At 46.1% G+C, this 16,031-nt stretch overlaps 1 protein-coding gene across 1 annotated transcript in view; it reads left to right on the plus strand.

The window, feature by feature from the left end:
* LOC142000011 (uncharacterized) overlaps nt 1–16,031 on the plus strand; it is a 252,023-nt gene that overhangs the window by 103,670 nt on the left and 132,322 nt on the right. The window contains exon 7 of the mRNA XM_074973989.1: nt 13,359–14,231. Coding sequence (XP_074830090.1) covers nt 13,359–14,231 — 873 coding nt within the window. The remainder of the gene's footprint in view (nt 1–13,358; nt 14,232–16,031) is intronic.

The following is a 16,031-nucleotide window of genomic DNA, read 5'->3' on the forward strand; positions in this document are numbered from 1 at the left end:
CTTCTCCAAGCCCCTCATTCCTCTGTCCAGGCATGTTCCCCATCCGTTTCCGTGTATGTCCTCAGGAGCATCCCCATTCCCTGCTGTTGGAAAGGGTTGTTTTCTGTTTCTTTGAAATGCCATGATTGAAGAGCAAGACCAAGATGGAGTCTGGGCAGGTTTTAATAGTACAAGAGACACGTGGATACTGTGCAGGGCTGAGTGGATCTCCTGGTGATTAGATAGATACTAGGACAGAAAATATCATGTTCCCTCTATATAAATCCATGGTACACCCACATCTTGACTACTGTGTGCAGATGTGGTCCCCCCATCTCAAAAAAGATATACTGGGATTGGAAAAGGTTCTGAAAAGGGCAACAAAAATGGTTAGGGGTATGGAACGGCTTCTGTATGAGGAGAGATTAATAAGACTGGGACTTTTCAGCTTGCAAAAGAGACAGCTAAGGGGAGATATGATTCAGGTCTATAAAATCATGACTGGTATAGAGAAAGTAGATAAGGAAGTGTTGTTTACTCCTTCTCATAACACAAGAACTAGGGATCACCAAATGAAATGAATAGGCAGCAGGTTTAAAACAAATAAAAGGAAGTAGTTCTTCACACAACGCACAGTCAATCTGTGGAACTCCTTGCCAGAGGATGTTGTGATGGTTAAGATCATAACAGGGTTCAAAAAAGAACGAGATAAATTCATGGCGGATAGGTCCCCCAATGGCTATTAGCCAGGATAGGCAGGGATGGTGTCCCTAGCCTCTGTTTGCCGGAAGCTGGGAATGAGCGACAGGGGATGGATCACTTGAGGATTCCCTGTTTTGTTCATTCCCTCTGGGGCACCTGGCAGTGGCCGCTGTCGGCAGACAGGACACTGGGCTGGATGGACCCTTGGTCTGACCCATTCGGGCCGTTCTTGTGTTCAAACAGTCACATGTTTTCACCAGTGGAACCACACCCCAGGCTCCCTGTGTGCCAGCCAGGTTCTCTGCCACTGGACCTAAAAGAGCCCATCTGCTTGCTAAGGCCTGAAGACGCTTTGCCCAAAGTGCTATGCGCCTCAGAGTCATTAGTACTATGTGTGCTGCCTTTGGCCAGGATTTGGGGCATGGGAACCCAAAACCACTGGATTCTGATTTAGCAAGCCTGTCTGCCAGGATTTTTAATTCTACCTCGCAGAGAGCTCAAAAATACCCTTCCTGGCACTTATACGTCCCTGCGGGAGCTGGGTGTCCCCCTTTGGCAGGCGGCGCCTGGTCTGTGGGTCTGCACAGAAACGCTCCTTTCTAATTATCTCCCAGGGAGCTCTAATTTGGTTCTTCAGAGAAGCAGCAAAAATCATGCCCAAGAAGGGAAGCTGATGGAGGCTGCAAGAGCCTCATGCTTTCCTGGAGGGCTGCAGGTCCCTTTGGGGTTAGTCTTCACTAAAAAGCAACATGGCTTCAGAATAGGTTGTGTCAATGGCATTAGAAAAGCAAACAGCCTCTCCTGCCCCCTCTCATCTTCCATCTTCCCTTTGTGGGGGAGCTTGTGCCTCCCCTTTCTTGGTCTCATGTTGGCTGCTGTGAGGTAGGAAGGAAGGAGTTGGGAAGCTGGGAATTTCTGGACTGGATCAGCCCCAAGGTCTGTCTAGCCCAAGGTCCTGTCTGACAGTGGCCAGCACCAGATGCTGCAGAGGGAGGAGTCAGAATCCGATAGTAGCAGATGCGGGATTATCTGCCCCCTTGCAGGTCTTGTCCTGATCCCTTATAATTAGCTATTTGGTTTAAACCCCAAAACAAGAGGTTTTATATACCTTCCAACACATTTTTTTTTTTAAGCATTCGCCATTATAACTCTGTGAACTGTCTCTTGTCCAGAGGTTCTCAAACTGGGGGGCATGGAGGAACATTGGGGATGGCAGGCCCAAGCCAGCCCCTATGTGAGGCAGGGAGGGAGCGCGTGCCACCCACCCAGCTCCGCCCCACCCCACCCCATCCGCATGCCTGGCCCTGGCCCCAGCTTTGACATGGCTCCGCATTCAGCCGGGGGCCCAGCTGCTGGCCCCCCACTGCAGCCTGGCTACGGCTCCGCTCCCGCTCCTGGACTTCATCTGACTTCAGTGAACCCACAACATCTTTGCCACCTGAGAGCCCTTTTGCCCCCACTCTGAAGAATGTGAAACAGTGTGTGTGACAGCTGCAAGAGCAAGTATTGTAGATCTGAAGGAAAAGGATTCCCCTCATGTTGGAAGAGCAGTGCATATTGCTAACTATAACCATACACACTTTTATAGCATCTTTCATCCAAGACCGCACAATGCTTTACATTAAGCAAACCTTACAGGTAGAGCTGGTTGAGATTTTTTTTTTTTCCTTTTTCAAAGGAAAATACAGATTAATCAAAACCAAACTTTTCAGAGAAACAAATCAGTTTCAATGAAAGTTTTCTCAGGTCCAGGATGGAATTTCTGATAAAAAAAAAAACAACCCAGAATAGTTAATAGCTTCGTGGTTAGGACTATTCTGAGATCAGTCTCTCATTTTTCATGAAAAAAATATGAAAGGTCCCAGTTTATCCCACGGTGGAACAAAACCAACTGCCTCAGTCATGAAAATGTTCATGAAGTGGAATTCTTGCTTTGCAGCCAGCCCTCCTTACAACATAGACACTGTAACCGATGTAAGCAAACATTGATACTCTTTGTCTCTGAAAACCAGTTTATCTGAATCTCCCATTCGACCAACTCAATGGGAGTTGGATTTCCTCAACAACTCTGAACATCAGCTTGCTCAGCTCCCCCTTCTGTACCTCAAACCCCTGATCCCCACCCCAGAGCCCACACACCCAGCAGGAGCCCTCACCCCAACTCCCTGCCCCAGCATGGAGCCCCCTCCCGCACCCCGAACCACTCATTTCTGGCTCCACCCCAGAGACCACACCCCCAGTTTGAGCCCTCACCACCTCCTGCACCCTAACCCCCTGCCCCAACCCAGTGCAAGTGAGTGAGGGTGGGGGGGGGGCGAGACACCGAGGGAGTAGGGGTTGGGCTAGGTTATTTGGTTTTGTGCAGTTAGAAACTTGGCAACCCTACCTCATAGTCTTTGTGATTGCTAGATATTGTTGTGATTGTGAGTCATCCTCTTGTGAGCTAGATCTTGTTTTATTGGCTTGATCAGAATGGTCACATTTTAAGGAAACTAACCCCACATCATAGTTAAGGATTAAACTTAAAAAAAAACAACAACAACAAAAAAACACCCCAAAAAACAACCATGAATGAATCACTTGGGCTGAATTTCAATCTGAAAACATTTTTCTGAAATAAAGTTACTAAATTAATCCCTGGCCTGAAAATAATTAATAAAATAGATTGTTAAACTTTTCAAATTATGGATCTGAAAATTACCAAATCAGATAAAATAGATCTATCATCATTTTGCAGGCAGGTGGGGTTTTTTAATGCGCACAGAGACTTTCTTCTAAGGCCTTGTCTGTATTCAAAGTTGCACAGTGTAATTGAAGGTGTGACTTCAAACCTTTTTAGTTAAAACAGTGAAACACACAGTGTAGATGCTCTTAATTTGATTTTAAACCTGTTTTATGTCTAAGTTTAAATTGAATTAAGAGTAGCTAGATCAGATCAATCAGATTTAAATTGCATTAAGGGGGTCCATGTGGGATTATGCACCACTTTAATTAAATCAATTTGAAATAATGCTTTTAGTTAAATCCGTGAAAACTCTGAATATAGACAAAGGATAACATTTTCAAAAAGAACCTAAGTGACTTAGGTGCCTCAGTCCCATAGAAAGTTGATGGGGTGTAGGCTCCTAAACCACTTAGGGGCTTTTGAACATTTTAACCAAGGTTATAGACCAGTGTGAATTGCAGGGAGGCTGGGGAGAAGGGGCAGAATGGGACTTAATGATTGGTGGGGGTTAGAGTGAAATGCACCCAGATGGTTGGACTGGAGGAGGAGTATGGGGTATGCACAGGATGGAATGTGCCTAGCCATTCAGAATTCGTTTTGTAGCGTGTGTTTGCTCCAAAAGTTTGGCTTTCTTCCAAATCCATCTCAAAGCCATCACCAGGCAGCTTGGGTCTTAATGTCTGAAATGGACATCTGGATGCCTTTGGTTTAAGACTTACCAATGCTCAGAACATGATCCCCGCATGTGGGAAGAGAGCGAGCATGGTGTCTTAGCCTTCTGCCAAGTAATTTCAGACTGGAGTTCCTGTATGGTGCTTGCCTGCAGCTTATGCTTCTATGGGAAAGTCCAGAAGAGAGAGGATTCTGAGACATACCGTGTATTTGTCTAATATGTGATATTAACACACTCAATCCTCTGTTGCTAAGTAGTTTCAGATGATACCGGCACTGTCTGATTGAAGTCCCATATACGCTAGCTGTGATGCGTAAAGTGTTCCCATGAACAGTACAAACATTGATTAACCCTTTGGCTTCTCAAAAGCAGGTGGTGCCAGGGAAAAGCAGAGGAATTGCCAGGATTTGTGTGACGAGAGCTCCAATATTTAAATACTGTCCAGGATTCCTTTGGGAAAATCAGGGGGATCGTTATGTGTTACACAAGTGCTAATTGCTGCAGTTTCATCACCAGAACAGTTTAGGATTTTGTCCTTTGTGTAAATGAGATGAGTTGAAACCTACCATATGGGAAGGGCTGTTTAGTGTCTAAACTAGGGAATATAGGGTCTCTTCCCAGCTCTGTATCTGGGATTTTGGGCAAGCTGATGTTCAGAGTTGTTGAGGAAATCCAACTCCCATTGAGTTGGCCGAATGGGAGATTCAGATACTCTTTGTCTCTGAAAACCAGTTTATCAATGTTTGCTTACGTCGGTTACAGTGCCCATGTTGTAAGGAGGGCTGGCTGCAAAGCAAGAATTCCACTTCATGAACATTTTCATGACTGAGGCAGTTGGTTTTGTTCCACCATGGGATAAACTGGGACCTTTCATAATTTTTTCATGGAAAATGAGAGACTGATCTCAGAATAGTCCTAACCACGAAGCTATTGACTATTCTGGGTTGTTTTTTATCAGAAATTCCATCCTGGACCTGAGAAAACTTTCATTGAAACTGATTTGTTTCTCTGAAAAGTTTGGTTTTGATTAATCTGCTTTTTCCTTTGAAAAAGGAAAAAAAAAATTCAACCAGCTCTACCTGTAAGGTTTGCTTAATGTAAAGCATTGTGAGCATTTCCTTGGATGAAAGATGCTATAAAAGTATGTATGGTTATAGTTAGCAATACGCACTGCTCTTCCAACATGAGGGGAATCCTTTTCCTTCAGATCTATAATACTTGCTCTTGCAGCTGTCACACACACTGTTTCACATTCTTCAGAGTGGGGGCAAAAGGGCTCTCGGGTAGCAAAGATGTTCTGGGTTCACTGAAGTTAGATGAATAAGAGAATCTGTGGTAGAGACAGGAACTGTACCAGATCTCTTAAGCATAGCCCAGTGCCCTAACCTCAAGACCATCTTTCCTCTCCAAATAACTTTTGTGAGATTTCCTTAGTCCTTGCTCATATTTGCAACCCTCCCAATTGAGTGTGTCTTTCAATTTCACCAATGTGCTGTTAAGTAGAGCTGGTCGGGGATTTTTGACACATCCCTCCCCTTTTTTTTTCATCAAAAAATATTGATGAATTGAAACCCAATTTGTCTGTGAAACAAAGTTGGTTTTGACAAATTTTCTGGCTCAAAAACATTTTTGAACAAAAAGTAAGTTTCGAAATTGTCTCAACATCCCAAAATGAAAACGTTTGGTTTTTCTAGTAGAAATGGCTGTGTTTCAAATTTTTGAGTACGTTTAGACTAAAAGAAGATTTTAAAAGCAATCAAAAATGACATTTTTTAAAATGATCAAAACCTAAGATTTCAGTTAACCTGAACCCAGAAACTCCTTCAGATTTTGGATTCAGGAAAATGTTTGAGATTTTTTTTTTGGTCCCAGTTTGGGGCAGGAAAACTTTTCAATAGTATGAATATTTTTGCAGGATGGGAAAACCATTTCTTGGCCATCCTGTTCTTCTGTTAAGCCCCTTGGCCTTTCCATGATTCATATGTTAAATAACACCCCGTCCTCCAGCAAAGCTTTGGAAGTGTAATGAACGCTTGGTCCCTTTGCGCATGGACTCCTGGTGGGATTTCTCTGCGGCATTGTATTCCTTCTCCAGTTCCGTGTTTTTAACAAGATGCAGCTTGTTTCTTTCATTTGATCATCTGCTCCACCTTGACTGGGTACAGAAATCAGCTTTGAAATTGCTTTGATGGCTGCTCTGTTGTGATCTGTAACGGTGGTGCTGGCGACAGAGAGTGTTGAAATAGATGGCAGTGCTTCAGGAAGAGAGACCTTTCTTTTTCTGTTTCAAAGTATCATGAGTAGGGCCCTACCAATTTCACAGCTGTGAAAAATGTGTCATGGACCATGAAATAAGCCCTTCTCCATGAAATCTGATCTTCCCCTTGCTGCTGGGAGTACCCTAGCCAGGGGGTTCCTAGCTGCAAGTACCCCCCTGGGCTGGGGGTGGGGGACAGGACTTGTCCTTCCCCTGCGCTGCCACTCTCGCTGTCGCAGGGGAGATCAGATCGACCTCTGAGTGCCCCTCCTGCTGCAGGAAGCTCCAACCTCAGAGATTCCTGCAGCTAGAGGAGACTTGTGGAGGTGGGTCCAATCTCCCCCTGCTGCTGGGAGCACACCCGCCAGGGGGCTCCTAGCTGCAAGTCCCTGCTGGGTGGTGGAGGGACATAGGACCCTGGCAAGAGGCTGGATTTAAGCCTTCCTTTTCCAGAGTGCTCTTGTTCAGAGGTGTTGCACATTTCTTGGCACCTTCCTGGTGCCATTTCTGTTCCAGGCCTCTCAAGGTGTTTCAGATCATGCTTTGCAAACACAACCACTGCTCAGCAAGGTCAGGCACTGCACTGCGCACAGGGTAACCCACAGCTGGCACCTCTGGGATTTGCATTAAGCCACAAGTATAACAGACACTGCCGTTCACCTTTATTCAAAGGGTTGGAAGCATATCGAATGCATGTGATGAGGAATCTGTCCCTCACTGGGACCTGAACCCACGAAGCTCTGACCCACAAACCAGGACCTCTCTGCAAGAAAAGTCTCCATTTGCTCTTATCAGGAGTATTGCTTATTTTCTCCCCCAACCCCCATTTTTTCTTTCTTATTTTTCCCTCCTCCCTCTGTTTTCTTGAGGTCAGACCCTTTGTCCCTCGGCAGCTTCCACTGGCTTCCAGTTTGCAGTGAGAGTTAAGAGACCGAATATTAGCCGTCGGGGGGGGGGCTGGGGTGGGAACGGAGAGCTGTTCATCTCCACACCGCTCACCTTCACAAGCCCCTGCTGCTTCCTCCCATGCAGATGACCTCTATTGGGCTTTCATTGTCTGGCCCAGAGGAGATTGCCAGTCAAAGGCCTGCTCTGCTACAGGGAGGGCTTGTGGGACACATTCTCTTCCAGTGCCATGGATAACTCCATTAAGGATGGTCCAGGGGTTAAGCTGCTAGCCAGGGGCTTTGGAGATGTGGATTCAGTTCCCTGCTCTGTCAGACTTCCAGTGTGTCCTTGAGACTTAGGGTATGTCTACGCTGCAAAAGAAAACCCATGGCAGCAATTCTCAGAGACCTGGGTCAGTTGACATGGACTACAGGGCTAAAAAATAGCAGTGTAGATGTTCCTGCCCAGGCTCTGAGTTGCACCACCCTGACTAGAGCCTGAGCAGAGTTGTCTACACAGCTAGTGTTAGCCCTGGAGTGCAAGCCCAGGTCCGTTGATCTGGACTCTGTGGCTCGCTGCTGCGGGTTATTTCTGGTTTGCAAGGGAAAATGGATACTGTAGTTGGACACCATTGCCCTGGGCTCTGTTAAACTGAAACCTTTCTCCAGTCAAATCTGACCACACCCTGGTTCCTGGAGTTTTATAAAATATTCACATAGCCAGGAGCAGAGAGAAACAGCTCACTCCAGTGCCAATGGGATAAAATTTTCTTACCCACTCTTGATATTTAAGTACAAATTGGCAATTGCTTTTTTTTTCTTTTTTCTTTTTTTTAAGAAGAACCCGAAATCTGTGGTGTGCTTTGGAGCCCAGCCACACTTGCAGTCTGTGCCTCCATTGAGGAAAAATGAGGGCACTTGTTGGGACTAGCTTTGTGGTAGTGAAGTGGGCAGGGCTAGGTAGCATCCCTTGAGTCTTAAGCCAGCTGCACAGTCTAACCTTTCCATTCCCCACGCTTGGTTTTGCCCTGCTGGACATGATGAAGATCCTTGTGCTGAGCTGTCTGCTGCTAGATTTTCAAGCAGCTCGTGCTGCCACAGGCTTTCCTAAGGTAGGGGAATTTTGAGCAGGGGGTTGGACTAGATGACCTCCTGAGGTCTCTTCCAACCCTAATCTTCTATGATTCTATGAATTGTTTAGAGTTGGTGCTAATCTCCCCCATGGGCATCCTGCCATGGAGGGCGCAGCTGTAAGTCTCATTTATTGTAACATGAAATTATTTGTCCTGGTTGTTCAGTCCAGTTTGATTGCAAGAAGTAAAGGCTCTTGGTATGTGTCCTTTTCCACATATCTGCATCCCTTCAGTTATTGGTTGGTGTGTGTGTGTGCGGGGGGGGGTGTCTCCAGAAGACAAACTTATTTTACCCCCTTTAGAGTTCCCTTATCAGTTCCTTTGAAGATAAATAAATGCCACTGTTAAATTGTTTCAAAATGTCCACAAAGAGGATAATAAGTTGGCTGGGGTTAAACAGCAAGTAGAGTGCAGGGACATTTTGCTATATATTTATATCATGTCCATAAATCTTTCCAGGCAAGCAACTGTGTGTCATTCTGCTGCTCTGGTTCTATCTTCCTTAGATCTTCCTTCATGGAGTGAACTGGGCATGGCCAGGTCCTGTTTTTAACCAGACTTCCTTTCTGCAATGTGACTGACCTCAGTGGATATGCTAGGGTGACCAGATGTCTCAATTTTATAGGGACAGTCCTGATATTTGGGGCTTTTTCTTATATAGGTGCCTATTACCCCCAAGCCCCATCCCGATTTTTCACACTTGCTATCTGGGGACCCTAGGATACTCTGCTGCACCGCAATCCTGTGACTCCCAATTTCATTTGTTTTTATTCTGAATTCAAATAATTCATTTCGAAGTCACTCTTTTCTTCTTTATTTCTGCTCGAGGTGGCTGTTTGTTTCTGTGTTAATCAGGCTTGCAAGGAGACTGAACAGTGTGTGAGATACACTCGGGGAAGTGGATTACTGTGACTCAGTGCATCAGACAATGTGTTAGTGACCTTCTTTCATTTTAATTGTGGCAATGCTACATCTAACTGTATGGAGTTCAGACTTATTTCAGCTAGATCAGAGGCTTTCAACCTTTTTTCCATTTGAGACCCGTAAAATTTTTTGAAGGGAGGTGCCAGACCCCTCTGGAAATCTTACACATAGTCTGCAGACCCCCAGGAGTCCACAGACCACAGGTTGAAAATCACTCTGCTAGATCAGTGCCCTGATGACCGCAGTACAGTGCCACAGAGCAGCACTTGCACAGCTACAGAGCTGAGGGATTTACTATTTGGCCCCAAGTTTCAGTTCAGTTTCCTTTAAATAAGTTGTGCGTATCTATATTTAGTAATCGAGAAGCCCAACCAACTCTCTATTCCAAGGAGCAGTACTGGAAGAAATCACTGATGGAGAAATGTCCCTATTTTTACAAATACATACACGTTGTGTGAAGAGATCAATCAAGCATGTCATTCAGGGTTTAATTTTGTGGCTTCATTTAGTTCTTGAGGAAACGAACCCTGGAGTTGTTGGCCGAAAATGCCTCGAATATACTAGTCTTTTAGGGAAATCTCCAAGTAGCTTCACTGGGGACAAGAAGAGCAGAGTGCTAGTATAGCAGAGCCATCGGCATTTTTACCACCATGTCTAGCCCTGCTCAAAGCTGGACTAGCTAACAGAGAGGGAAAAATTCTTGTCATTGCCTGAGCTCTACTTGCACTAGTGCTTCCACTACGGACACTGTTCTGCAGATGCCAGGGATCGGCAACCTTTGGCCCGCAGCCCGTCAGGGAAAGCCGCTGGCTGGCCGGGAGGGTTTGTTTACCTGCAGCATCTGCAGGTTCGGCCAATTGTGGCTCCCACTGGCCGCGGTTCATCGTGCCAGGCCGATGGGGGCTGTGGGAAGCGGTGGCCAGCACATCCCTCAGCGCACGCCGCTTCCCGCAGCCCCCACCATTGGCCTGGAGCGGCGAACCTGCTGATGCTGCAGGGAAACAAACCGTCCTGGCCCACCAGGAGCTTTCCCTGACTGGCCACGGGCCAAAGGTTGCCGATCCCTGGCGTATACAGGAGTGCTTTGTTGGGAGACTTCCTGAAAAACAAATGCATCCTCGCTGTTAGTTCCACTGGTAAGTAACCAAGGCTTACATCTATGGCACCGAGTATTAAAAATACTTGTCGTGAGCTCTCAGCCTGATTGAAACAAAGTCCTCCAGTGAGTATGGATACCTGTTAAATACAGAACAACTTGCCTTAAGCGACACCAAAAGGACCAACAAAAATTGATGGCTTATGCAGAATATGACACATCCTGATTCTCCTCTTGCTCCGGTGTAAATTGGGAGCCACTCCTCTGAAGTCATTGGAATTACACCAGGGTAAAACTTGCATGAGGAGAGACTTGTACCCAGGATTGTTGCTGGTCAGCAATATTTTGACACAATGTTTTTAATTGAAAAATGCCAATCCATCAAAGGGAAAGGGTCACTTTTGATGGATTTCTCAACTTGAAATATTTTTGAAAACATTTTGAAATTGTCCATGTTTCTTTTGACATATTGGAAATGAAAATGTTTGGTTTTCCAGTTTGAAACCGCTTTTTGTTTTGAAATTTAAGTAAAAATTATATTTTTAAACGGACACAATGAAAACAAAATGTTTCCATTAACTGGAACTGAATTCTCCCCCTCCTCCTTTCTGGATCATGAACATTTTTGAGATTTTGACTTTGTCCTGATTTGGGAAGGGCTAAATTTTCAAAACCTCAAAAATGTTAATGGGACGGGGAAACGTTCCTGCTCAGCTCTACCTAGGATGTTGGCAAGACTTTAGGGCACACTCTTAAGATAGGAAGTTGCCTGATAAGAGCTGTATCTTGTTCGGGTTTCTCTGTAATCAAGACAGCACCTCATTGATTCTAATAGGTGAACTTAAAAGGGGATGGTTGTGTTAACTTATCAGCAGGGTCATGGCTTTGATGAACCTTCCCCCCTCTCCCCGTCCCCCCACTCAGCTTCCTTGTGAATCCAGGCCTGTTCTAACACTGTTACAGAAACAGAGCTGTGGGAAAGGTAACTGATTGAGGTCTGTTTTCCTTCCTCCTCATTCCCACCTCTCCCCGCCCTCTTGTCATGTTAAATGAGGCACCACATGTTCTGGAAGTTTAATTATGTTTCCTCTCTTTATTTTGCCTCTTGGTGCACTTGCTGTTTGTGACAGATTAATTCAGCATTTCTAAATAAGCAACAGTGGGTCTGTTAACCAAGACCAGATGCCTAGCAAACAGTTGGGCCAAATGATGTTGCTAACCAGTTCTGCTCAAAGCAAGATCCTGGCAGATGTGGATGGGCTAGAGAGGATCTCACGAACGAGTGTCCCTTCCTAGTCTGTCCCCAGTAACAACATTGATGACTCTGTCTACACTAGCATTCTTGCTGTTGCTGTCGCCAATGGGCTGCAGTTGTTGGAGATTTAAAAGGGCAACACAAGTGTGGGGCTTGGTCTCCCTCTAGTGATTGCTTTAAGAGGATTCTGACTGTGATTTATTATTTCTATTGTGGTAGCGCCTAGTCATGGACCAGGACTCAGTTGTGCTAGGCACTCTACAGACACAGAACAAAAAGGGTTTACAGTCTCAGACAAAAAGCAAATACAGGCAGACAGGGGAGAACAAGGAATGTGTCGGGTGTTGTTTCCAGATAGAGGACCTGAATGGCTGAAAATTCTGGATTCAGACCTTACTGTTAACCTAAGTTGTAGTTAGTGACAAGAATACTGAAGATGAAGTTTAACATCTGTTCTAATGCAGCTAAACCACTTTGGGTTGAACATCTCACTTGTTTAGGGAGGTTATTTTCTTCTTGAGTTTGGAACTTTTTATATTTCATGATTTCCCCCTTCCCACTCCCCTGTCACTATATGGGGAAGGGTGAGGTACCAGGACTCCATCTCTCTTGTGCTAGGAAGCTGCAAGACCAGTTGTTAGTGGCACCGTCCCTAAGGGGGCAGTTTACTATGATGGGCTAACCCAGAATGAAACCCTTGCTAGTCACCATGTTTAATTCATTAATTTGCCACAGATGTCCAAGAGACCGCCCTTCCTCTTATCTTTCCCTTTCCCTGCCTCCTAACCCCCTTCCCTACTGGACCCTCAAGGAGGTTTCCTGCCTAGAGTGTTATTCCAGCTGCTGTTAAATGGAAGAAAGAAAAGGAGTACTTGTGGCACTTTGGAGACAGCTCACGAAAGCTTATGCTCAAATAAATTGGTTAGTCTCTAAGGTGCCACAAGGCCTCCTTTTCTTTTTGCGAATACAGACTAACACGGCTGCTACTCTGAAACCTGTCATTAAATGGAAGAGGAAGTTTCAGAGTAAGGGCTGGGAGCTTAGCAATTGCCCTTAATTGAGACATGCCTGAGCATGTGACTGCACAGAGACCACAAGGGGACTTTAAGTGCTTTGAAAGTTGTATCTCAAAGACTTTAGTTTATGGATTTATGCCTCATGTAACTCCGTGAACTTCAGTTACATCCGCTTGCACCAGGGTTGGATTTCGATCCCCCTGGCTCCCCTCCACAAAAACAGGCATTTAATTTTGTTTTACCCTTTAGTTCGAGGCTGATAGAAGAAGTGGCTACATGTTGAAGTTTTGTCTGTGGCCTAGAATTTCACTTGGCCAATGCTCTGGGTGCCTTTAGCAATCTTTTAAAATTACACTCATGAATTAAGGAGCTCTGGGTTATGGCTCCTTAGCTGAGAAGTTCCATTTTGCCCTGGAATTAGGCATAAACTAGCCTATCCATTACACCAGATCAAACCAAACAACCCAGCAACTCTGTATAATCAAATATAAATGACTTAATTGCTCCAGGCCACTGTTACCCAGCCCTACCCAGTGCTCATTTTCTCATGGGTGAAGGAGAAAAGGTTGGACCTGAAAGCTAATAAACATGGGTTGTTTCTGGACCAGCATGGCCAACAGCAGGTATTTTCCAAAGGCCTGGAATGCTAACAGAGAATGCCTTGTCTGGTTAAAATGATTAAAAATGTCCTTTCTTCTTCCTCCCTTTCAGGGCTCTAAATTTACCACTTCAGATTTGGCCGTGAGGCCGCCCCTGGTGTGGGAGAATCCCCAGGAGAACCTTAGGCCCAGCCCCAATGGAAGTTCCCTCACTTCAGCCCCTTCTACCAAAAGGATCTCTGGTGAGGAGGAGGAGGAACGCCTTTCTATTGAAGAGGAAGGCTTCGAGCTTTTGAACTCCACCTACAATAAAATCACAGGACCTGGCAGGCCCGGAGTTGGCAGAAGCGAGTTGGAGGTAGCAGGAAATGCCAGTGATTCCATTACCATGGTTACCTCAGTTCCTCCTTCTGGGCATCGAGATGCTCAGGTGGCTGATGACAACGTTATCCTTTCACAAACCTCCGCCAAAGTAAACAGACCGGCTTCCAAGAAAGACCATGTGTCGAAATCCCAGGATGAGAACATCACTACGGACAAGCTGAAGGGAGACACGGGCTCTTGGACCTGGTTCTCACCCAGCAAACCAATTGATGCCATCATAGACCTAGACAACCCTTCCATCTTCTCAAAAGTCTCCGCAGATGTCAGCCAGACAGCGGGCTCTGCAGGAAACATACCCAGGGCCCCCTCTTCTGACTCCCATAGGAAGGTGGAGGTACCTGTGGGTGAAGAAACCCTAGAGAGACCTTCTAAAGCTTCCCTAAGCCCTGAGGATGCTGTGAAACCAATGCAGACATCACTGGATGCTGAGGTGGTCCCCACAGAGCACAACAAAGGAGCTGTGCATCAAGGGAAAACAGACAGTGAAGCAAAGGGGAGTGAGGACCATGATCAGGGTGGTGTCTTGTGGACAGCAACAGATGGGCAACAGGTTCGAGTGAAGCCAGGACCCCGGGGACCACAAGGACCTCCAGGTTTGCCTGTAAGTGGAGTTGGGTGTGAGGGGTTGTGTTTAAGGGAACAGTTCTGTATGCAGTGGGGAATCCTCATTTACCATAACTGAAGCAGTCAGAAGTTACAAGCGTCTTTGACTGTGAAGGGACATGGATTTGGGGGAAGGCAGGGAGGTTTATTAAGAAGATGCTCAGATATTGGAGGCTCTTCTCCATGCCTGACAGCTGGTGAGGTCAGGAGTCTTCCATCCATCATTCTGAGCTGTCGTCATTCCCTGCCTCCCTGCAGGAGGCAGCCATTAATGCCGAACTGAGCACTCTGCAATAGCACAGGTACACCTCATCCTTCCCTCCCTTTCAGCCCTGCCCCCACAACTATGGGCAGTCTACTTTAAAATATTAAACTTTTAACCCTTAAGGTGCTGTCACTGTTCCCTTCCCCCACTTTTCCAGCTGAATGAATGTGGAGGAGATGATGCATATACAGTCCTGGGCAGATAGACACAAAGTCCAGCTCATCGGTAGAAAGAAAAGCAAAACGCTTTCTGTAATTTTGACGGTTTGTAATGATACTTGCAAGAGCTGCTGCTTCCCTGCTGCCCGGGAAGGTCTGAAGGCCTTGGTGCCTTCTAAAGCATTGGCAAACTTCAGAAAAGTTCTACCTATTTGTAATTCTCACGTCAACCAAAGCATCAGTTGAGGTTTCTAGGAATACATGCACTTTTGAGCTAAAGCATCCTGGTGATTAGAAGTTCCCCCGCGGTGATTTCCAGCTTCTTACTTTTGCTAGAGCCCCCCGTTGGTGATGGATTGTGTTATGTTCACAGCATAGAGACACAGAGAGAACTTAGATAAAAGTACTCTGCCTGGGAGGTTGCAACATAACACAACTTTATTTCGGAGAATTCAAACCGATAACACACAGGAACCCAAAAACACAGAGAGAGAGAAAGCAGACTGCTTCCTAAGACAGTGAGAGACAACTCCCCCCACCTTGCTCTAGACTGGCTCTTTCCAGACTGACTCATCATGGCAGGCTTCCCTATGGAGCCCCCTTGGCTGCAAGCAGGACTAGGGAATGCTGTCCCCCCTCCAGGCCCCCACCCACTTGTACTCTTAAAGTGATAGTTTGCAATTCCAACACAGACCTCAATGCATCACAGATTGGTGGATGCATGTGACCCAGCTCTCTTGTGCCCTTGCACCATGTCCCAGAACAATTGCTGCACTCTCTCTCTCTCTCTCTCTCTCTCTCTCTCTCTCTCTCTCTCCATCTCCTCTCTTTCTCCTCCCACTTTTTCTTCTCTTGTTTTTCCATGTTGTTTATTTGTATAGCAATAGCACGTTGAAATCCCACCTGAGGTTCCCAGTGTGCTAGGTGCTGTCCAAATACATGGGGAAAGACAGTCTCTGCCCCAGAGAGTCTAAATAGCAGGGCAGGGGATAAAACAGCAGCACAGAGAGGCAAAATGACTCACCCAGGGCTTCACAGTGGGTCAGTGGCCAAACCAGGAATAGAATCCAGGTATCCAGAGACCTAATCAGGTTTCCTGTTCACTAAACCTCCCTTCTATGTTTGTCTTCCCCAACCTTCTATATTTTATTTGTCTGCCTCTCCCCACACTCCATTTTTTGCTGCTTTCCTTCCCTCTCCCACCCCCCAAACAACCCTGTGTGTTGTGGGGGTGGGCAGGGGGCATCCATCACTGGCTCTGTGGAACCAGGCTGAGGTGAGTGCTGTGGGAGCAGAGACAGGAAGCCTGGGTCAATGGGCAGCTGCCTGAGCCAATAGCCCGGTCCATGCAAGATGCTGCTGCAGGCCTGGGGAG

This window comes from Natator depressus, chromosome 16, assembly GCF_965152275.1.
Source record: "Natator depressus isolate rNatDep1 chromosome 16, rNatDep2.hap1, whole genome shotgun sequence".
NCBI classification, from domain to species: Eukaryota; Metazoa; Chordata; order Testudines; family Cheloniidae; genus Natator; species Natator depressus.